At 38.2% G+C, this 23,388-nt stretch overlaps 3 protein-coding genes across 3 annotated transcripts; 1 reads left to right on the top strand and 2 right to left on the bottom strand.

Annotated features, from left to right (window-relative positions):
- The first annotated feature begins 2,276 nt into the window (after positions 1 to 2,276).
- On the top strand, positions 2,277 to 5,885 carry tmem101 (transmembrane protein 101). The gene is made up of 4 exons (XM_079476015.1): positions 2,277 to 2,793; positions 3,326 to 3,506; positions 4,178 to 4,324; positions 4,932 to 5,885. The coding sequence occupies exons 1-4, from the start codon at positions 2,663 to 2,665 to the stop codon at positions 5,238 to 5,240; spliced, it is 768 nt and encodes a 255-aa protein (XP_079332141.1). The 5' UTR covers positions 2,277 to 2,662; the 3' UTR covers positions 5,241 to 5,885.
- Positions 5,886 to 6,528: 643 nt separating this feature from the next.
- Positions 6,529 to 7,612, bottom strand: LOC306906145 (uncharacterized protein; the record flags this gene model as incomplete). The annotated part of the gene is made up of 2 exons (XM_079477284.1): positions 6,529 to 7,257; positions 7,340 to 7,612. 2 exons carry the CDS (start codon positions 7,610 to 7,612, stop codon positions 6,529 to 6,531), a joined length of 1,002 nt encoding a protein of 333 aa, XP_079333410.1.
- Positions 7,613 to 10,158: 2,546 nt separating this feature from the next.
- On the bottom strand, positions 10,159 to 21,677 carry lsm12b (LSM12 homolog b). Its single transcript, XM_079476217.1, has 5 exons — positions 21,235 to 21,677; positions 18,819 to 18,952; positions 18,512 to 18,621; positions 13,443 to 13,569; positions 10,159 to 10,817 (listed from the first exon to the last, which is right to left on the bottom strand). Exons 1-5 carry the CDS (start codon positions 21,359 to 21,361, stop codon positions 10,725 to 10,727), a joined length of 591 nt encoding a protein of 196 aa, XP_079332343.1. The 5' UTR covers positions 21,362 to 21,677; the 3' UTR covers positions 10,159 to 10,724.
- Between the last annotated feature and the right edge of the window lie 1,711 nt (positions 21,678 to 23,388).

The raw sequence follows: 23,388 nt of genomic DNA, 5'->3' as shown, positions 1-23,388 counted from the left end.
ACTTGCTAGTTTGTCCTAATCACAAAATGACTATTCACATGCATATGTACATTTCTAGAGGTGGCACGCGCATTGACAGTTTTCCTTCAATGACGAGCAGACCTCCGTTACACTTCGATCGATCCGCAACTGATAAAGTGAAGCTGACACCATTGTTACTGTTTATTGCTAAAAGCCAAACTTTATGAATACACATGCACAAACCAATCACAACAGCCTGAGAAGCAGATGCTTGCTGATATTGGATGAGTGGGACACTTTCACACACACACACTATAAGCGGGGATCCAATCACGACAGACCTGGTCAGCTTTACCAATCAGAGCGTTTCGGAAGGAGGGACTTTATGTAGACCGGAAGAAAACCAGTTGGGGAAAAAAAGACTTGAAAAAGTTGAAATATAAAGCGTTTTTGTTTATGTGGCCACTCTAATTTAGTCAAATAAACAAAATTCTCTCCTGGCCCTAGGGCGTTGGCTAACAGTAGGTTGTAAATTATGGTAGGCAGTTGGTATAGCTAAAATAATTAGGAAAAACAGTGACTGGACACGTTCCCTCAGTACCAAACAAATGTTTGCACCATGTGTCTTCACCACAAATTCATATTAACACACAGTGAAAACCCTCAAAAGTTTTTAGTGACCTGATGGAATCAAAATAGCATGAAGGCTACATGTCATTTCAATGGCTGCGCTGGTTTCAGAGGCTGAAACAATTAAACTAATGTTGAAAAAAACTTTTTTCAACATTAAAAAAAGCAACTTCCCTATAAGAGAGAAAGTGAGAGAGAGAGAGAGTAAACATTTATTTGTAACAATAAACATCAAATTTCAAAAAGATGAAGGGTCTCTGCTAAACCTCTTTGCCATTGTTCTTCTACATGAATTGAAAACTTCACAGTTTTTTTAAAAGAAGCTTCAACAAATCTTGCAGTGGGACTTTTATCTCACATTGAAGTTTGAACAGGATTTGTGACAGAGACCTTAAAGTACTGATTTGTGATGGGTTACCTCATGACCTCATTATGCTGAGGGGCTTTTAGAAGCTTTACTGTAGCCTATTAGTCAATAAACAACATGCTATATGAAGTTATGACTGCAAGCACCTTGAGTTTAAGTTTTGAGCATTGAATTTCATTTGTGAACATTACATAAAACCATTTATTTGCAATGAAATAAAGACGTTTGCTTAAGTAACTTAAGATCCTAAGTTCTGAAATCAGACATATGCACAGAAAGTTCTTAAAGAGGAAGTTCACCAAAATTCTCTCATCGTTTACTCACCATGTTGTCACCTGTGTGATTTTCGATCTTCTGCAAAAAAAGAAGACATTTTGAAAAATGTTCGTAACCAAAATCCGTGGGCCCCATTGGCTTCCATTGTATGGACACAAAACCAATGCAAGTTAATAGGGACCAATGGTTTTCTGTTACCAACATTTTTCAAAACATATTCTTTTGTGTTCTGCAAAATAAAGAAAGTCAAAGACCTTTGTAATGACAACAGCCTTCTAATTTTAACATTCTATCATACATTTTCTGTCAAAATGTTGTTATTGCTACTCTAATTCCGTAAGATATTTACATAATGTGATGTTTTTTTCTTTATATTGTGCATATTTTGGGACTTTTGTTGGAAAACAAAAACGGTTTATCTACAAAGTCAATTGGAAGTTTATACCTAAATAAAAAACTGAGAAGTTTTCTTTACTGAAAAGGAAAACAACTGCATTTATTCCACAAGTAGTTTGCAAAGTAATGACAACTCCTTGTAAAGTAATGACTAACTTTAAGCAGCTGTCAGGTTCAAAACTGTAGCATCTCATTAGTTTGAGATGGTTCAAACTAATCCACTATACAGGGGATAATAAATCACATATTTTGTCAGTCTAACAAATCCACCCTTTTTGTTTTTACTTAAAGCTCCTTTAACCTTTTTAAAACAGTTTTGAGAGAGTCTGAATACTCTGTAAAGATATCTTCCTAAAGTTGTAAAAACTTTGTGGATGCTCCTTGTTATGAATAACAACATTAAAAGTAAATGGATAATATGACAGCTTGGTTGAGACATTTCAACTTGAACTTAACTGCATGTGGTTTAGAAGTGTTTAAATTAACTGGAAAACATTTATTCATTATAAAAATGACCAAATAATAAGAAACGTGTTGGTTTTTAGATTTTTATTGCAGTATTTCAAAGCTCATTTTGTCTCATTTTAAAACAGGCTAGTCGTCCCACTGGAACCCCATTGAAAAGTTGGAAGTGGAGCCCCCTTGTGGTCCACGGCCAGGGCCACATTAATACCCAGGCTACAGGCTAACCAATATATTTTATTTTATTTAGTTTATTTTATAAAAGTTGACTCTCACTTTAAGATTTCGCTTTGCGGGCGCTGCAAGTCGTGAGCAAGAACTGTCAGTCAAACCCTCTCGAAAGGAATGTCAACCATGTTTTTGTATCATTTCCTATATAGCATTTTTCTGATATCTTCATAGCGCCCTCGTGGAAATATATGTGCGTCCCAAAGGAAGAAGGCGACAAGGTAGTAGCCAAGTGGGCAGCAAGTGGTGCTCGCTGCAGAGCCAAGGGTGTGGAGTAAAGCTTCAGCTCCCCCTCGCGTGACGTAGTGACACTGCTGGAAACTACTTCCGCCATTCTCAGCCATGGCTGCTGCAACCCGCAAGAAAAATATGAGATTTCTCTCACAGTGTGGAGCCTTTATCTTGACTCGATTCGGGTTCTGGAACAGTTTCAGCATGCTGATGCTATTTGCGGAGCGGGCAGATGTTAAAAGGTACGAATTGGATAGACACAAAGCCAATAATGTGTTTAGCCTACTGTAAAAACACGTTACATTAATGCTTTTAACAAAAGGGCTCACTGGCAAAGCACGTGTGCATTATTTGTGAGTTTTCCTTGATAATATCCCCTATGAAAATGAACCATAGCTGTGTGTTTTATGGTATATGAAATTATACTACAGTGTGTATAACAGTTTATCTAGTGTAGTGTACTGCACTTCTATTGTATTTTATTATCATCGTATGCTATAATTTACTACATTTGAATTGTAAGACTAGAGTATTTTGCTTATGGAAATATCACAACGTGTAAAATTCACACAAACCCTATAATATCAACATTATGGAATTTAACAGGCACGCTATGTGTGTTAGCTTTTATGCCAGACTAGTTTACTATAGTATGACAGTTTATTTTAATCATAAAAATGAGTAATTATTCCTTCGATTTTAACCAGATCCGGTAAGAGGGGCTAATATACTGCTCAGCTCTGAAAGAACAGCTTTGCTTCCCTCATTTCTTAGGAAGCCAGATATCCAGGTGCCTTACTTGTATTTGGACTTGGGAGCTTCAGTGCTGTTTGCCAGCTTCATGTCATTTGGGGTGAAGAGAAGATGGTTTGCATTGGCTTCTGCCATTCACTTGGCACTGAGCACATACGTGTCCTATGTCAGTGGACAGGTCCATTATGGTGACTGGTTAAAGGTAGGTCATTGAATAAATAACCGGTTGAAACCAACACCGTCTGTTTGCACCTGGCCAAAAAGGCAAAAGTACCTCCACTCTTGAATGCATTCATACCTCTTGTCGTATAGCATCTGTCAGTGCTGGCACCAAACAAAGCTCAAAAGAATATTAGGTCCGGGGTCCAAATCTGTCAGCATCTGATTTTAAGCAGTGGATGTCTGTTCGAAATTCTGTACTATGTGGCAGATTTAAAAAGAAAGCTCTCTTGATGGCCCAGTGATGTTGAAATATATACTGTAACTATCATTATTTTTTCTGTTTTGGCACCTTGGAGTGCTCATGCAAATCCGTTATTCATATCATGTCCATCAAAGAGATTAACCATCTGCAGTATAATGTTATGTAACTGGAGGCATATCTCTGGTCATTATACAAGGTCAGAAGAATTTGTTGAAATGAGAATGTCATCCAGTAAAGCTTTCTGCAATCATCTTATTGCTAGCTCTAAAAGACAAAATATTGAATGCTTTCTCATTTGCGAGTCGCTTTTGATCGAAGCATCTGTTAAATCAATAAATGTAAATGTAAGTCATCATACAGTCTATTGCCTGTATTTCAACTATGCTATACATTTGATGAAATGTTGCTTTCACATAAATAATCTGTTCTTTTATTCATAACCACGCTAGGTGAGAATGTACTCCAGAGCAATGGCCATTATTGGAGGCTATCTGGTATTGGCCAGTGGAGCAGGAGAGGTTTACAGACAGAAACCTCGCACACGATCCCTCCAGTCAACTGGACAAGTCTTCCTTGGGATCTACTTGATCTGCATGGTGTGTTTTTCATTTTTTCACTTGAGTTGGGAGGTTGGTCTTCCAGATGGTTCGGACCTTGCTATACATATGCAGGTTTACAATAAAAAGTCTCAGTTGACACAATTGTTCTAGTTTCTGCTAAGGGAAGTTACATTTTCGTGTAGTTTTGCATATATTTTGAATGAAAAATATTATAATTATTTAAAATAAATACTTAACAGAAACTGGACGAAAGCACATACTTCTATTTCAGTACATGCTGTGTTTATGCTGTATAAACAGAAGAGAGCTGGCCCTCCTAGCCAAGCTTGGTTTTCCCAGGCATTATTATTACAGTTTTATGGCTAATTCTTTAACTTATATTACTAACAGTTTATAGAGTTTTGCAGTTTGCTTACAGACGATTTAAATGGATCTGCTCAATGCGTATCTATAGACTAAATTGTACATATACATTTTTTCTTTTGTTGTTTTTTTACAATGTACTGCGTAATAAAATTGTTTCATTTTTCATACTGCAGTGTAGAAGAATTGCTGCATTACGGTCCAAAGTCATTACTTCATATTTAATGATCCAATATTCCAATTTCTTTAAATCATTAAGTGTTGTGCCGTCTTTTTGTAGGTGTACACACTACAGCACAGTAAGGAAGACAGGCTGGCCTACCTGGACCACATTCCTGGTGGAGAGATCACTGTCCAGCTACTAGTTGTTGTGTTTGGAGTTCTAGCACTCTCGTACCTCTCGGGCTATTATGTACGAGTGGCCTCTCAGATCCTGGCAGTTCTGTTGCCTTTAGTTGTGCTATTAATCGATGGCAATATTAACTATTGGCATCACACCCGCCGAGTGGAGTTCTGGAACCTGTTGAAGCTCATCGGACAGAATGTCGGCATCTTTGGAGCAGTGCTTATTCTAGCTACAGATGGCTGAACGTCTGGGAATAAATATTACATTTTTTACAGGCCATGCTTGGGACAAGCACTACTGTTCAGCATCTGTCTCAGGGGATCATTCGATGATAATAAATAGTTTATCGCCAAGGCAGTGACAGAGGTTAAGTACTTGTATTCAAGTGTACAAGAGGTATCAATTATCAGCTTGCACAGCAATGTGAATCTTATCGCAAACACAAAGTCTTTAAAAGACGGTTTACATTTCATTTTGTCGTTTTTATGCATTATTTAAACTTTGAATACTTACCCAAGTCTTAAAAATTATATTGAACTTGAATGATACATTTTGGTTTTGATGTTGTGGGGATGTATTCGCATACAGTTTGGATTAAACTCAGAATATTGTCAATTAAAAACAATCATTGTTTTGTATAGAACCTTGGCATGTCTTGAATATATTGTATAGCAAGATGACCGTATTAACACCTTAAGAGGGCCATAGTACAATTAATTAAATTGTTATAGAATATTGTGAAATATTCAGTTTTACCAGCCTTTTATAACCGTAGTACAAGTATTTTGATGACATTACCATCACTTGTACGAATCGGAACTCGCATAGGTGTGCACTTATTGACAAAAATGTTAGCAAAGTAGTTACATTTAAAGTAAAATCATTATCAAAGGTTTTCCGTATGGTTCCACACAGATCAAACAAATTTGGATAAAGGCATTCAAAAAAGCTTTTAAGCACATCTAAGGACCCAAATATGCACAAGCATACCAGAAACCCTTAAAGTAAACTTAAACAAACACAGAGATTTCGTCTTGCGTCGGGTGTTTTGTTCCAAGAAGTAAACAAATCTTCTCTGTGGCTTTTCATGCGTCATTCTTCAGATCACTACCAGAACATCCATAACTACATCCTTGAACAATATCCTCTGCAATGCATGGGTCAGTAATGCACATCATTCAAACTACCGTACAGTACTCTTGCATACAAATTATGTGTTAAAATGGTGAGGAACAAATTATTTGTTCTTGTACTACCTTCCAATAAAGAATGTGAATGAATCTTTAAAGTCAATATGAAACGGCATTCTCAACCTGTCACAAATATCCAAGTCAAACCAAATCTTCGGTTAAAATTTAGTTAATATCGACCTAATTAGAATAGTAGAAGAACAAGAGTGTTGCACCATGACTACACCGGATGAGTTGCGGTGTGCCACGACACGATTAAAGACAAAATAATGCATTAAAACCGATTATAATGTTATTAATAGTATAATTTTTAAGTAGTTTTACTTTTCCAGGTTCACCGTTTACTTCTTTCTCTGCCGTTCTGCCATAATTATCGCAGCCACCACGGTGACCATCACAGTACCTGTTATGACAAGGAAAGTGGCTGTTTCTGCTATACACAGCTGACTATCAATCAAACCCAAAAATGCCCCGGCCAGTAAGTGAGGTGCATGACAGGTGATATTCCAGTAATCGTCCACGTTGAGATGCCGAACGTGTAATATCTTACTGAAGACATGATGCAGTTCGCAGTCACACATCCAGGGGTTCTCTGAAAGTTTCAAATGCGTGCTGGGTGTCTTAAGGTTTAACAATGTCTTAAACTTAACGCTCCTCAACTGATTGGCTTCCAAGTTCAGAATAGTGAGGGTTTTTAGGGGAGCCAACGCTTCTCCTTCAATCTTGGAGATATTGTTGTGGCCCAGTAGAAGAACTCCAAGTCCCTGTTGCATGGTGAGCAGTCCTCCTTGGAGTACCATCAACTGATTCCATGCCAGATTGAGGTGTCTCAACATTGCAAGTCCACGGAATGCACCAACGCCGATAACACAAATGTTGTTGTGACTGAGATCTAACTTCTCCAGACTTTCTAGTTCCTCCAATGAATGAGTATCAAGACGCTCCAAGGCATTGTGGGAAAGCCTGAGATCTTTAAGAGACGTCAACCCCTCAGAGAAATCTGGAGGAAGGACACGGAGCTCGTTGTAAGACAGGTCCAACTTTTCCAGAAAGGTCAGTGAAGAGAGAGCCTGGAATGCCAAAACTTTTTCAACTACTTGTATTCTGCACTTCAAATGTTAAGACAAAAAACATTTTCCAAAGCCAACATACCTGAGAGTGCACCATTTGCATACCGCTTTGTGAAATCTGAAGAACCCGAAGTGCCCATATCCCAGTAAAGGAGGTACTCCTCAACTCTGACAATTTGTTCCCACTAAGATCCAAAAGCCACGTACCATGTGGTATACTGTGTGGAATGTGAGTGAACCCTTGAGATCGACAGTTCACTAGGTCAGACGCTTCATAACAAAAACACTGAGGAGGGCAGAGCTTTGATGCCGCCACAGCAAACATAGTGATGGGCAGAAATATGATGCAGATCATCTTCAACCTGATTTCAAAGAGGTTCCAAATAAGACTAACAAAAAACATTAGCGATCAGCCAAGAGTCCTTTGGTTTTATTGTGTCCGTCCTCAGTATAGAAACTGACAGCTTCAGATCCATCAGTGGTTTTACGATTCATGCCCTGACTGCTGATATGTACTTGGATTTGTTGGCGTGCAACGAAGGTATTTAAATTACATAAAAAGGGAAATCCTTTAATCCGGTTAACATTTTGCTCATGCTGCTCATTTTGCATCTGAGTGCAAGAACGTCATGTTAGTCAACATTGTTTCTGGACAGATGCACAGATCAATATTTTCACAATACATCCATTTACACTTCAATGTTATAGAAACTACAACTCCAGTTCCTCAAATTTGCTGTGAGAGTAGAACTTACCACAACTGGTCGGTGATGTCGTAGGAAAAAACCCTCAAACACACACGTACAGTAGCAGTACGTATTTTCCTACTGCACAAAGCGTAGTCATCTGTATACGCAATCCTTAACTGGAAAAAAGGCCCCTCAATACTCCTCAACTACACATGTGCCCTTAGTGCTTGTCCCACTGTTAAAGTATCAAACAAATATCTCCAGTTTGGATTTGGATCAAAAGCAAACTGCGCCTGGAAACTTCGCCTCTCACATGCAACTCTTTCAGGTTATGGATCCATGACACAGACTTTATTTATATTCCATGCAGGTTCCATCACTCAAGAAATAAGAGTACGTGGAACACAATGAATATTTCATTGAATTGAATCCATCAATTTAGAAGTGGACGTGTAGAGTTACACGTAAGCACACTCAGTCCTCTTAAGATCACAATAGAAAACCCAAAGAGCATCTACCACATATGATCTTTGACCCTGTGACGTGGTATGTACGTGACAGCAGTGTGAACCATGTGTATTAGTTACAGTTATAATCCAACTGCCGTCTCCAATTATTCATGAGCGATCAAAACGTTTTGGCACCATTGTAAGTGGCCACGGGCCTGTTGTTCAAAGCGTAGTTTAAAGATGTGATAGATAATTTATTGAAACTCTGTTCATGTAATTAACCCTCAGGATCTGTGTAGACCAGCTATACTTAGATATAAACAAATGATTAACAATATGATGATCCGCTTTGTGTACTTTTTGTGTCTTTAACTGCTACGTACTTACATTAGGAAAATTTACACAATGTAACAATTGTGCACATGCTGCTATATTGTCATTTTAATTGCACTTTTGACCCTAATCCTTAACCTTCAGTCCCGGCCCAAACGCCACTTTGGACAAAAGTGACATCTTTGCATTTTATTAAAATACATTTGAACACTTTGTATTTGTGACGCATATTTTTACTTGGGGTATGATTAAGGCCCGGCTTTAAAGAGATTTGGCGAAAACAGTTAGGACGGCTAAAATATCACTACATGAGAGGATCGGCAAATCTCATTAACAGATACAATCTTAGTCAATGTTTGCTTTATTTCCTGCAAGCTTCTTAAGTATGCTTTTTTGTATATACGGATAAAACCCATATTTCTGTGGTTTGCTACTTTGACAAATAACATTATCCAATAAACTTGTTTTGTCCCATACATCTCATATCTTTATGATTAAATCAAACCTTAAGGGGGCAGTAAAAGGAAACACTGTACAAAAACTCCCCCTGAATATCCCTTAACACTAAAAGCTTAACCTTGGCCATAATATTAACATTATTTTTAAAGAGAATGTTAAAGAGTGCACTTCCCAAATAGTACTATACTATCAAATTGTATGTATCTTTCTTACATGGTCTGCTGTTTATGAAAAAAAATGGCTTTGCATTTTCAACCGATTTTGTCTAATACATCTCTTCATAATTCTCTCTAAATGTTTGTTCAATTAAATGAAGAAAAAAAGCCATTGTTACTATTTTTGGTTTGCACGCTACTTGCTACTACTTAACTGACACTACATGGCCAAAAAATATTTTTTATTTATTTTTAATTTAACATCTTTTAACTTTCCTTATAGTATGCATTCATTGTGGCACTGATTCTATAATAAAAATTTTATGTGATGTCACACATATCTGGGTTAAGGTCAGGTGGCCAAAAGGTCAACTTATTGGCATGAATGAAACGAAAGATCTTTCAAACCCTGTGACATGTTTAACAAATAACAAAACATTGCATTAGTTGGGGTTAAAATAATAAAATAAGTTTGTTTACTGCAAGCAGTAGTGTAACTGATCAAAGATATGCATTTACATTTATGAATTTGGCAAACGCTTTTACCCAAAGCGACTGATATTGCATTGTATTATACAATTGTTTCTGGCTATGTGCAATCCCTGGGATCAAACCCATGGCCTTGGCGTTGCTAGCACCATACTCGAACCACTTGAGCTACAGGAAAAACCCATAGAAGATACACTTCATGCCTTTTATGAATCAATTATGACTTAATACATTTTGAAAGTCAAATCTGTGAAATGTGAATTGTTTTTAACCATTTTGCATTCATAATCATTTGTACATTTCAGAAAAAGCTACTGAAAAACAATATTGCAGTCAGAATTGGTTTTATTTTAGAAAATGTCCTTTGCAACGTGTGGTATCCGAAGTCACATTTTGTTTAAAATACAGAACAGACAGACATTTGTAGAACATTAACAGCCAAAAGAAAAAAGCAAAAGTAAATAAAGCTAACAAGCATTTCTGACTGGATGTTTTTTCTTTTTTTGACAAAATGGAATTGAAGGCGAAAAAAGGATGTAATGGTGAAGAACATATGGAAAGCAATTTCAGATGAAACCTTGAAGGGGCAGAGGGGGGATAAGACACTAAGTTAGTCAAAGAAACTATGGTTGTTTGATGGTTTGTGTTTTAAATTATCTTTATAAAGTCTAATTAGAATGAACTCCTTTCACTCTCACTTTTTCTTAAAACATTTTTACTTTTCTTTTTTTTAAGGTTTTTGTTTGTTTCAGTTGTTGATCTTCCAGACCCTAGGCCCATGGTGCATCCACCCTCAGACTATGAAGCAGAGGGGAAGTAGAGTGCTGGTTTCAACCAGCTAGCAGGCCCTTGGTGCCCGTGGTGCCCTCCCCAGGTGAACAACACCCCTCTACTCAGGAGGATAAAGATGAGTCCTTCTGTGTTTGCTGTGCTGGTGTACGCTGCATCGACTTCTGGCTTTCTGCATCTCTAAAATGTTTCTCAACCTGTTGAAAACAGACAGACACTCAAGTCATTCTTGATTACATTTTGCAGGCTGGCTGATATGACAAGTAAATGTAGCACACATCTACAAAAATAACACAGGAATATTTGAAGAGTTTGTTTGTCAAATGAAAAAACTTATTTTTTGGGTGTTAGTTAGCTGTATTTTTTTAGTTATTGTGGCTTAAAAACTCTTCATTTGTCAGCTATTACAAATTTCCCAGAAGAAAGCTGTTAACTTGGGGTCTGACATAAAGTAGTATCTGGCCATGAAAAATGACCAGCCTGGTTTAGAACCTTTTCTAGTCTTTATCTGATGCGAGTCTAAATCAATGTGAGCATTAAAACAAAATGTGCAATATCTTTTTGTGGATGTGCACCTGTAGTCCTAACATCGCTAACAAGAACAAATACTGCATTAATCTAGGAAAGTTTTAATTTAAAAAAGGAAAACGCGTTGAGTACAACTTCCAGCTTGAAAAATTTGCCTAATTTAAGGACCCAGTAAAAAAAGTGTTTAGCAGTGTTTCCGCTACATTCATTTTACTGTGGCGCGCCACCACACCAAAAATCCTCCCCACCACGACTACAGTGACGCAGTGTTTCCCATTCATTTCTTATTTGTCTGTCTGTTGTTGCTAAGCTAGCAACACTTCCACTAGATTTAGCATATTTTCCTACCGCTTTAGCGACTTTTGTTTAGAAGACGTGCTTAGCGACAAACCTAGCGTCTATTTGGAAAAATCATAGCTTTCATTCAGTGGTAAACTGTCGTCAGTCCTTCCCCACGAGTGCCAGTGTTGTCAATTTGGCTTCTTTTGAACGGGTTAGACTGGAAAAATATGCATTGGGCGGGTGAACAATATTTGGGCTGCTTATGAAATTAAAAATCCGGCCAAGCAGCTTGACATTATTTAGGCAAGTTATTTCAAAAGGATCAAAAATAATGTGTAGTGCAGTCATAAACACATTATTCCTTATCACAGCTCTTATTGGTTCAGTTTAACCTATCAGGTCTGGGATAGGGAGACCTGTCTACTAACCTTCAGTTGAGATGTGATGACACTGTTGGTACGATAAAGAAGAACCGGATTTTGTATATGGAAGGAGTCGCAATGCCAAATATATGTTGCACGGTAGGGAGAGTAACTGAAATCTCACAACGTGGATTACACATGTGGTGACAGACGACTCGAAGACTTTGTAAATAATAAAACTACAAAACTATAACTGAATTCAGAGCACAGTTGAATGTTTCAATAAAAATCTAACTGAATATGGGATTATACTACTTCTGTTCATCATACTCGTCCTTGACATCTGCTGGAGCATTATATGTTCAGCGATATATACTTCACGAAAGACTGTAGGCCTAGTTCTTTTAGATGTCAATGAAACTCTCAAGTCTTTTTTTTGTGCTGTCGTATTAGTACGTTTCAATGAATGTACATTTTTGGCTGCCGTGGTGTGTTCATGAAGTTCGTTAGTGAGTGTAAAATGCCTACTCGCATTGCTTTCAGAATAATTACTGTGGGCACTTTTGGCACAATTTGTTTTATGCGTTTTTGAAATTGTACAGCCAATCTGGCAACACAGGCGAGTGCGAGGTCTCTTTCCTTGCGCAGGGATCGCCTCTCTAAGCATTCACTCGGAGCAGTGAGTGGCAGGCAGAGTGGTTGTCGCATCTGACTTATGAATAAAAGTCCAAAACAGCGTTTCCAAAACCTCCCACTGTTATCAACTGTTTGGACATACAAGCATGAACACAGTTCGTCTGTCAATAAGCACATGGTTACACAGACAGATGCCGTGCACATGGTGTGTGAAAGAATATAGCCAACATCTCTGCTCATAAAGGTGTTTGTGGGGCGATTTTACAGATAATGCGTCTTGGTTATAAAACAGAACTGACAACAGAAAATATGTAAATGAGAACGGCTTTATTGGGCAATAATCTGTATTAAAATACAGAATGTTCAGAGAGTAGAATCGAAATGGGTCTGAAGTTGCAACTCATATCTACGTGATCACGTCACAAATATGTTAATAAGCGTGTGATGTCATCCAGCGTCACAGTTCACAAATATCCTGGTGGAAACACTGGTTTAGGTTGCTATGTATACATGATAAAATGTACACACATTTGCAAAGACATCTGTGCAAAACATGGTAAATCCTGCACATATGCAAAACAAATACAAGCTGTAAACAAAACACTGTTTTGCTTCTGGCTTTTTTAAAGTTTAACATTGATAGGACTGTAGAGAGAGGAAGTTACAGGATAAGAGAGGAGAATAGGAGCAGGGATTGGACCATGAGCAGGGACTCGAATTCTGGTCACCTGGTCAATTAGCATTAAGATATCTAAGGATCCTATACTACAGAGGAATGTGTCAAGAAGAAATATACCACATCTGATTCTTATTTCTTTGCCACTGGAAGGTGGAGGGAGTAACCTTTGAAACAGCTTTACAACTTTGTTGTGGTTCATAGTGGTGCAGAAATGACTGGCTAATGCGGACATCCATTGGCATCTTGAAAAAGTCTGAATGTCACTTAAGTCAGTTTTTTGTATAACTGAAACCAAGAGCACATTAAGAAAATCAAATGGATTCTGTCATACTCACAATTTTGCGTACATGACTTAGAGCACTTCCCTCTTTGCCTTTGCAGTTCTCAACCTGGTATGGTGGTGAGATTACAACGTCATCCATCACAATGATGTTTTTCTCCTGCCATTTACAATCTTTGATGCTAGAAAAAAAGAGATCAAACAACATAAACCCAAGGAAGACACACCTCATGAACAACCTTAATGCTATTCCAGCTCACAACAAGTGGCCACAGATTATATAGTTTGCGCCAATCTTGTAGTGTGCACTCCTGTAATTGCCTTAACATGCACTTTTAAGCCATTTTAAGAAGCCTACAGCAGGAATTCAACTTTTTTTCTTTAAAGCCATGGACATGTTTTAACCAGTCTTGGGTAATAAGATTGAAATTTGACAGTCTCATACAAACAGGTGTTTATTCAAATCACGATAGGACTCTGCATTCAAATCATGCTCATAAAGACACATTTAACATACCAGCTCCAAAACACACTAAGCTCCAATAAATTGATCATATGAACGTTCTTAAGAACTTCTTAAGAATATTAGCTAGCTGGAAAACTTCGGGTGAATCGTCAACATCTTCAAATTGTCTGAGGTTGCTTAAACAGTATAAAGTGTTGTATTCAATATATAAAATATTATATTTAGTTTATTAAAATAAACTAATAATATTAAGAGGTAAATAGTCATTAACATTAACATCAGGGTTTTTCCAGCATCCGTCAAATTTCGTGCCACCTCCGACTATCCCCAAAATTTTTTGCATTCTTGAAATAGTTCCATAAATTAACATCCATAAAAATATTTTTTTAGGCTGTGCAGTTGGCTTGTTAAATCAGCATTATTCTGTACAACACTTGGCAGGTTCGCCAGTATGAACACATTGCGATCGGACCAATTAGTTTAAATAGAATATCAGAGATCTGTATATAATGCTGATACCATTTGATTTTTGGCCAGTGCAAATCTCCAGACTCTATATGAGCCAAAGATCCTTGTAGCTTGAGGGTGTGCACGGCACGTCTAATGGTGCAAGTTAATGATGCTGAATTTATTTGGCGAATCAGGAGCTGAATTCACGCGATAACTTGGCGAGTAAATGGTTTGTTTGAGGTAAATTAGCTGACATGATCAACACATGGAAGCATACATTTTTTACGCTGTGATGTATTGCATCCTTCCAGTATTACAATCCGACCGGGAAGATGACATGAGAAAGTGGCCAGAAATAACATGGAAACATTCAATTATCTTATGCTATCCCTTGAACTGGATGGTGATGTTTAATGACAAGACCACCATAGACCACATAACAAACAGATATGCTCTGCTGACACCAAGGTCACTGTGGTCAAGGTATAAATGTTTCAAGTAAAGCATATAGCACATAAAAAAAACTCCTACACAAGCACATACACCTTACAATCAGCACAAGTGTCAGCTTTTAAACGTGTCATGAATTTAGTAAAACATTTTAACCTGAGGTTTTGTTGAATAAAAAGCTGATAGTATTCAAACGAACACCCTGTTAGTATCAGAACTGAAGACTTCCTTGTTACTGAAATTACAACTTTTATTGACACCAGGCCCATCGAACGCCAGGTCCTGGAATTTACCTATCTATGATAGGTTGAACACGAAAACTCAATAAAAATCCTGTTAAATTGAACACTCAGACAAAAAATACTTTAGTGCAGGAGTTCTCAGTCCTTGGTGGGCCATGAGTTGCAAAAGGTTCTTTAAAAAGATTCAGAGGACCTCCTTTCCCAATATGATAGTATGAACACAGAATATTCAAAGAGTACATATACTCTGCTGTTAATCTTTTATGCCACAGTAGCAGACTTAGTCAAGTAAGCTATATAGATGAAAACTGTTGTATAATCATAGAAAAGACTTGGCAGGTCTACTCCGTAATCATTTATTCCTGTAACTAGGGATGCATCGTATCGGGCCCGATACCAAGCTCATGTACTCGTACTCGTAAAGATTCCCTGATACCAAAGACCGATACCTCACGTGACGTAATTGACAGAACGTTCCAGTGCACACAGAGACACCTGCCGTAGCAGACATAATGTCATAGTGTGTTCACACCTGAATCGTGCTATTCGTGTGTAGCTGGACGCTTGAACATTTTGAGTTTACTCGCTTCATTCGCGTCATGGGAGGGGCTTCTGGCAGGCGGCTCCAGTCTTGTTGCGAAATGGTGGACATGGATTTTGTTGAGCAGGTAGCTGCGCATAATGTGCTATGGAAGGCTGAAGATAGACGTAGACTCGTTCGGCGCCGTGTCTGGGTCCAGAGGCGCAGTCCTTCATTGTTGTTTCCGATTTCTGCCTCCGCTCGCTATGTCATAATCACGTCACTACTACAGCAGGCGCCTGACTGATTAACGGCGCTAATTTTCGCCAAAGTTCAGATTTTTCAACTGCGCGAATAACGTGAATGCTCAATTCACGCAAGTAGGTCTATCGCGTCTTTGCATTGACTTAACATGTAAATCACTCTCTCTTAATTCGCTCTCTCATTCGCGCTTAGCAGTGTGGAAATTTTTCAAAATCAATGATGACGACCCACGCATGGCAATCTGCATGCTTATGTCCTTGGTTTTGCCATTGGAGGTTATTGGATGGACACGGTGAATTTTGGCTTTGAAAAGTTTTGATAAGAACATAAGATTCATTTATTTTTTCATAATATGAGTTGAAGTAGTTAAAAATAAAGATGCTGATATGTTCATTGGTCTCATTGTGTTGTTCTTTGAAAATTGCCACAAACAAAAAAAATCTAGCATCTGTGTTGGTATCGGTGAGTACCAGGGAAAAAAGTATCGGTATCGTACTCGATCCTTAAAAAGTGGTATCGGTGCATCCCAAATAAAAGTGCAGGTCAGACCAGACCTGGTGTTCTGTGTTCAAAATTTCAACACATAAAAAGCACTGTGTCTTCGGCTTAGTCTAAGTACCTGCCATTATAAAACCAAACTTAATGTATTCTGCCGACGGCTGTCACGGTGGCAGTTTTTTACCACCGCAGTGTTAATGGACAAGTCAACACCGGTTGTTTGGGAAATATTTATTAATTATAAATAATATTGATATTATATTTGAGTGTAGCAACCACATGACGAGTGGGAGAGAAATATGAACCCTATTTAAATACTTGAAATTGAAATATGATATCTGAAATAAATGAGGATGAAACATCCGTACATATAATGCGCAAATCCATCAGTGAAACGGCACACTACAGCATTTAAAACATTTAAATAAACCCTTAAAGACCTTAATAATTCCATTTGAAACAAACTGTTTAAACCAACCTTGGCTTTCCTATTAAGATTGCAATAAAAATGTTACTTTTTCCTACTCGATGGTGGAAAACTTATATGTTGATATTGTCAAGATTCAAATGTTTACAGCCGCAATAAATGCACGATTTTATGTAACTATTCATTTCACAAAAATATCTATTGCAGAATCCGCAGAGTAACCTGTTCTTTTACATGCTGGCCCGCGCTCGAACGCACCAACAAAAACGATTGCCAATCATTTCTGCAATAAAGAAAGAAATTTAAATGAAACAATCTACCATTGAAAAACTACACATAGCAATCCTGATCGCAACTATAATTTTTGTTACACTTATATTTGTCACAGTGATGTGCACTACCGTCAGCGGCAGCTCACCACCGGTTGTCACGGCCACTGTTACAGCCTTAATTCTCACCATACACTTCGACGCTTTTGCTTGCATAGGATTGTCTCCGACATCTGATTTTCTTTTCAGAAAATGAGACATATTACAGTAACATAATTTATATTATTATCTGACGTTGTGATTGGACATTCAATCTGATGTTGTGACGTGTTTGGTGTTGCGACATTCACATATAAATTGACTAAGTTAATGCATCTTGACTCGACTTTAGTCTTTCTTAAACACGTAAATTCATAAGCCTTTTTAAATCATTCGCATTACAAAACAACAAAATGTGTCAATTTTAAAATAAATACAAATTAACTTGGCGGTAGTCTACCACTGCCTATACGGCCCATCAGATGGCACTCCGAGAACCACCAAATTCTGAATAAAATATGACAAAAATGCTCAGACTTTTGGTCAACTGAAACTTGACTAAACTAAAAAGAGTATGAACGTGAATAAAACTAATAAAAACTAAAATGACAGCTTGACACAAAGACTAGACTAAAACAGACACTACGCAACATCAGTTTTCTCAAAACCGAACCACTTCGATGCAAGTGAGGTTGAGCCACGTTTAGCAACAAAGTAATCTGAAGTAGATTGCGAGGCTCTGGGTGTCTGCATGTTGTCTCCTTCTGTCAAATGTTTAGCATAACCCTATTCGTTAATCGGTGTTGAACATGCGTGCGGCCAAGCGCTAACCTGTGAGAGAGATGACGACGTGTATGCATACAACAGCAATCACGTGACGCAATGCTGCAGCCTGTGAATGTGTGGAGTTTTAATGCGTGTTTTGGAGTGTTTTTTTCAGAGTAATTAAAATACTCGATAATAAGAATTTGCACATCGTTAACACAACAATCCCGATATTATCGCAGACGATATATATCGCCCACCCCTAATATGTACAATGCGTCAGTGTTGCTTTGTTAGAGATCGCTTTATATGTCCTGATTATGTGTAACCTACATGTCTAACCAAGTTTACAGAAGCCTCCAAATAAGCACGTAGCTTGTCGAACAGACAAACGGAAATTTACATTATAGGGCACACTGCTGCCTTTTGGAACTGTTATCCAATCATAGCAGTGGGGTTTACTTCAAAGTTTTCAATGCGGCCCGCCCATAAAAACCGAGCACTTCTTGAGCCGGCCTCAAAACCAGGGTAGAAAATAGCCTATTACCTATAAGCCTATAGCCTATTTTTTTTCAATGTAAAAACGACACAAACGAGAAAAGTAGACCTCAGGCAACAGTATAAAATAACAAAAAAGGCCAGTTCAGGACACCTTTAAAAGATGTGAAGTTTGATATCACTTCTACCTCATTTAAATCACTGAAGTGTTTGCACTGCAAGTCAAATGAACTTACGTTTTGTGTATAGTCTGGAATAGTTGCTGGCCATCAACTGACACCCCAGCACTGATTGCATAGGCTTGGGATAATTTATCTTCTTTTTCCGTCCTCGCCCGAATGGCAAGCTTGGATAAAAAAGGAGACATGATTTAATAAATAGCAACACAAAAAAATATAAAAGCGCTCTCTGACATTTTTTCAAAATTAAAAAATAATGCATGTTTTTTACTGTATTCATGAATGAACACTTTTAAAGTAAAGAATTTCAAAAACAACACATTGCAATCTGTTTTGTAGGTAAAGGGATTGCAGATGATCTTACCTTGCTAACATTCAAGGATGCTAGAGGAGGTGGAGTCTCAGTGCGATCATTAATAATATCCACCTCAGAAACATATGCTAAATTAATCAGGATGACATCACTGAGGTTGGGCTTACCACTGGAGGAAGGGCATTCTGGGTAAACGGTTAAGGACAAATGAAACACAGACATCAAAGAGAACAATTAAGACCTTTTGCGTAAACAGAAGTCATTCAGACCTCTTCTCTAACCCAAGAATGTGATAGTATACTTGATAACACGTTTGTTTTTTAACTAGTAGCTTAGAGTTAAGACCAGAACACAGGAACCTAAAAAGGTTACACTTGTAGGACCTACTTAAAACATACAACAAAGTTAAAGAAACCAAAGTAGGTATTTAACCTACAACTGTACTTCTAACAAAATTGTAGTAAAAAAGCTTTAGCATTTTATAAGACATTTGCGTTTAAGGCAAGCAGAGGGAATAATGAAATGCATCCCTGCAAACATACACCGCGAGAGACAAAATTCAACAAGTAATTTCGCAATTTTGAAGTCTCATGTAGGTCAGCTGTGGGTTGTGAACTTCTTTTGTCAATTTTTTCATAAGCAAGAACTTGTCTGTATTCGTAGACACCTAAAACACGAACACAATCCTTCAATGCTTAGGACCTAGGTTGAGCCAACGAACCCCCATGACAACACCAGAGTTTACCTGTGCCCCATGACAACACCAGAGTTTACCCGCGCCCCATGACAACACCAGAGTTTACCCGCGCCCCATGACAACACCAGAGTTTACATGCGCCCCATGACAACACCAGAGTTAACATGCGCCCCATGACAACACCAGAGTTTACCTGCGCCCCATGACAACACCAGAGTTTACCCGCGCCCCATGACAACACCAGAGTTTACCCGCGCCCCATGACAACACCAGAGTTTACATGCGCCCCATGACAACACCAGAGTTTACCTGCGCCCCATGACAACACCAGAGTTTACCTGCGCCCCATGACAACACCAGAGTTTACCCGCACCCCATGACAACACCAGAGTTTACCCGCGCCCCATGACAACACCAGAGTTTACCTGCGCCCCATGACAACATTTAATTTATAAAGCTGCTTTGGAACAATGCAAATTGTGAAAGGCGCTATATAAATAGAATTGAATTGAACAACACCAGAGTTAACATGCGCCCCATGACAACACCAGAGTTTACCTGCGCCCCATGACAACACCAGAGTTTACCTGCGCCCCATGACAACACCAGAGTTTACCCTATGACAATACCAAAGTTTACCTGTGCCCCATGACAACACCAGAGTTAACATGTGCCCCATGACAACACCAGAGTTTACCTGCGCCCCATGACAACACCAGAGTTTACCCTATGACAACACCAAAGTTTACCTGTGCCCCATGACAACACCAGAGTTAACATGTGCCCCATGACAACACCAGAGTTTACCTGCGCCCCATTACAACACCAGAGTTAACATGTGCCCCATGACAACACCAGAGTTTACCTGCGCCCCATTACAACACCAGAGTTAACATGTGCCCCATGACAACACCAGAGTTAACATGTGCCCCATGACAACACCAGAGTTTACCTGCGCCCCATGACAACACCAGAGTTTACCTGCGCCCCATTACAACACCAGAGTTTACCTGTGCCCCATGACAACACCAGAGTTTACCCTATGACAACACCAAAGTTTACCCCATGACAACACCAGAGTTTTCCTGTGCTTTACTTAATTGTTTACGAAGTTACCAAGCTACTGAAATACAGTAAGGTGAAAAGAGAGCAGACTGTGATCCTTATCTTGAATGAAGCAAAACGAAGCATTTACATGATCTCCTGCGTTTGTGTACAAATACAACAAGAGGACTCAGACCTTTTAATCTCATAACTGTATTGATTTGTAAACGTGTACAACTAACGTAAGACTGCTAACTATTCCTTAGTGACCGATTAACACACTACGTAGCCTCCACACGATTATGAGCGACTTGTCATCTTGCTCTCTTCCCACTGTTGTAACAACCCGCAAATTTCATAAAATAGGGGAGCGGAATGGTTCATATAGCGTGTAACGTGCCCTTACGAGGTCTACCGTTTACTGTAAAGTCGTTAGCTTAGCGCACAGGCTAATGCTCTCGGTCGCGAGGACATGCTAATCACACACTAACCAAAAACAACACATTTTCAATACATAAATAAATTCACCACAGGTGACATTAAATAATAAATATCGCATACCGTGTCAAACATAAACAGAACATGTAAATAAAGCAAGAATGTGCGCTGAATGAGGCCACTAGCACACACATAAACACGCTAGCGCCGAGTTCCAGTTTGACACATTTCGGTTCCGCTCACGGGGGCCCGGCAATTTACCCACGTCGCCGCAAGAATAAAGGATACTTAGAGTCAACATCTTGGACGGGTAATCGAAAGCCACCACCTCTCCCTGCAAACGTTGCCCTAAACAGGTGAGGCAAGAGACATGGCTCCCGACACTAAAATACTCCCCCGGTCCAGGAGCCGCCATCTTCTCCGCCAGGGAAACCGGAGCACCAGCTTTACGCAAACGCACGCGACGTCGTGACTGCTACGACACAGATGCGCGTCAGGTGACAGGAAGCTAAAACATATTTTACTGTCCGATTTGGACTCCGCATTATACGACTATGCGTCACAATTTTCCATAACTTTCTGACGTTTACAGCAGCTGTTTCGAGAATGTCATAACTGAATAAAGCATTGTAGTGACATTCATGGACAAAAAACCTAGACCGCGCATTGGAGGCTTTCATTCGCTGATGCGCTACGTCAACGGCGCAGCCAATACTTCAAATCTCCGCCATAAACGCATGAAAGTGAACGGGATTGCTGGGCTTTTTCGTTATTAAAAACGTTATAGCGTTTACAGCGTTTCAATAACATCGAACTACGTGGAGTTTAAAAACTTTGTCTTTTGAATCAAATAAATAAACAAACATTTACTGTACCTGTGAAATAAACAGTTATTGTACGTGTTATTAATTTGAATCCTCTAGATGGCACTAGGTTTACTAATATGAATATGGGTAGTTGACAAATTAATATACTGTACATTTGTCCTGTTGTGTGACAACGCAAAAAGCTATGGTCTTTATATTATGTATATTTATTATACCATAAAAGATAATTGTTTTCGTTGTTAGTTTTTTTTCTACATTTGTGCTGACACATTTACAGTTTTATTTGTCAACTACCCATATGCAAGAGATGTAAGAAAAACACATGTTGAAGAATGTTACAAAGCGTTGGTTACAAAATAAAACAAATGATATTTTTTTAAATGATTTGAATTATCGAACACAAGACAAGGTCATCTAATTAAATGTACATCATATCTAAAGAAAAACTTTTTAATTGGGGAAATGTATTTTTGTGTCATTGATTTAGCTTGTCTTATGCAAAACATAATTTCAAAGTTAAAAATATCTTATTTATGGATTCGGCAAAACTGTAACAGCACAGCAGTACATTTATTTTATTTGGTAAAGGACTGTTGTACATTAATAGTATGAAAGTGCAATATATAGTAACATAATACTTTATTTAGTAATACTATTTTGAGTTTTCAAAGTTAATAACCTGTTTTCTGATCATGACAGCCACACAAAGTCATAGCTTTATTCACAGAACAGGCAATATTTTTTCATATTTTACTAAACCTTTGTTGATATAATAAAAATGTCAGTCTATGAACAAATATTCTTTTTTTTAAAAGGGAAATAAACATGCGTTACAGATGTGACAAAAAAGTATGTGTTTTTGGCGAGACGACATACATTTTAGGATTTCTGTGAAATAAAATGCACAATCCTGAAGCAATAATACCCAATGAATGGAGAAGGGATGCCTCTTTATAGAACATCAAATAGTTACTTTATTTTATTTATGAGGAATATGTGACGTTATGGACGTGACAATCCTGAAAGTGGCACATACCTGACTATGATCATGCACTAAAAGAGAGATCTCACATGGGTATTTGAACCACCAAATGTTAATATATGTGCTGTTACCATAGTAAAAACTGTTGTATTTTTGTGGTACGGTTGACATTTTCACGGAATTGCCAATACCATTTTTCACACATTGAGTCTTTAATGATAAGCACCTGCTGTTACAAAATCACTGAAGATGAAGAAACAATGAAAATATTCGTTTTTACTATACTGATAGCAAAGAAGTAAACATTTGGTGGTTCAAATACTAGCCATGTGTAGTTTCTCTTAAAGCTTTAACGCTTCTTTTTATTTTTCGTGCACATTTAGTCAGGTAAGTGCCATTTTCAGGACTGACACAAACGTTATGTTTCCTCATGAATGGACACATTAAAATTAGAATAAAGTATCTTCAACTTTTATTTCATATTATATGAATCCCTCCCCCATTTGTTGGGTATTAGTTCTCCTGTTTTGTACATTTTAATTAACAGAAATCCTACAAACTATGTCGTCTATCAAAAATTGTGTCCTTTTTTTGTCACATCCATAACGCCTTTGGAGCCTCAGTTGGTTTGAA

Source organism: Barbatula barbatula (assembly GCF_947034865.1).
Source record: "Barbatula barbatula genome assembly, chromosome: 16".
NCBI lineage: Eukaryota > Metazoa > Chordata > Actinopteri > Cypriniformes > Nemacheilidae > Barbatula > Barbatula barbatula.
This window is presented reverse-complemented; position numbering and strand designations above follow the sequence as displayed.

What these genes read in the sequence shown, in the direction of transcription:
- tmem101 (XM_079476015.1), top strand. Translation starts at nt 2,663, where the DNA reads ATGGCTGCTGCAACCCGCAAGAAAAATATGAGATTTCTCTCACAGTGT. An exon ending in ATTATGGTGACTGGTTAAAG is followed by an intron (nt 3,507 to 4,177) that starts GTAGGTCATTGA and finishes TAACCACGCTAG; the next exon opens with GTGAGAATGTACTCCAGAGC. An exon ending in GGATCTACTTGATCTGCATG is followed by an intron (nt 4,325 to 4,931) that starts GTGTGTTTTTCA and finishes GTCTTTTTGTAG; the next exon opens with GTGTACACACTACAGCACAG.
- lsm12b (XM_079476217.1), bottom strand. Translation starts at nt 21,361, where the DNA reads ATGGCGGCTCCTGGACCGGGGGAGTATTTTAGTGTCGGGAGCCATGTC. An exon ending in TTCCAGACTATACACAAAAC is followed by an intron (nt 13,570 to 18,511) that starts GTAAGTTCATTT and finishes CTTTTTTTCTAG; the next exon opens with CATCAAAGATTGTAAATGGC. An exon ending in TAAGTCATGTACGCAAAATT is followed by an intron (nt 10,818 to 13,442) that starts GTGAGTATGACA and finishes TGTTTTCAACAG; the next exon opens with GTTGAGAAACATTTTAGAGA.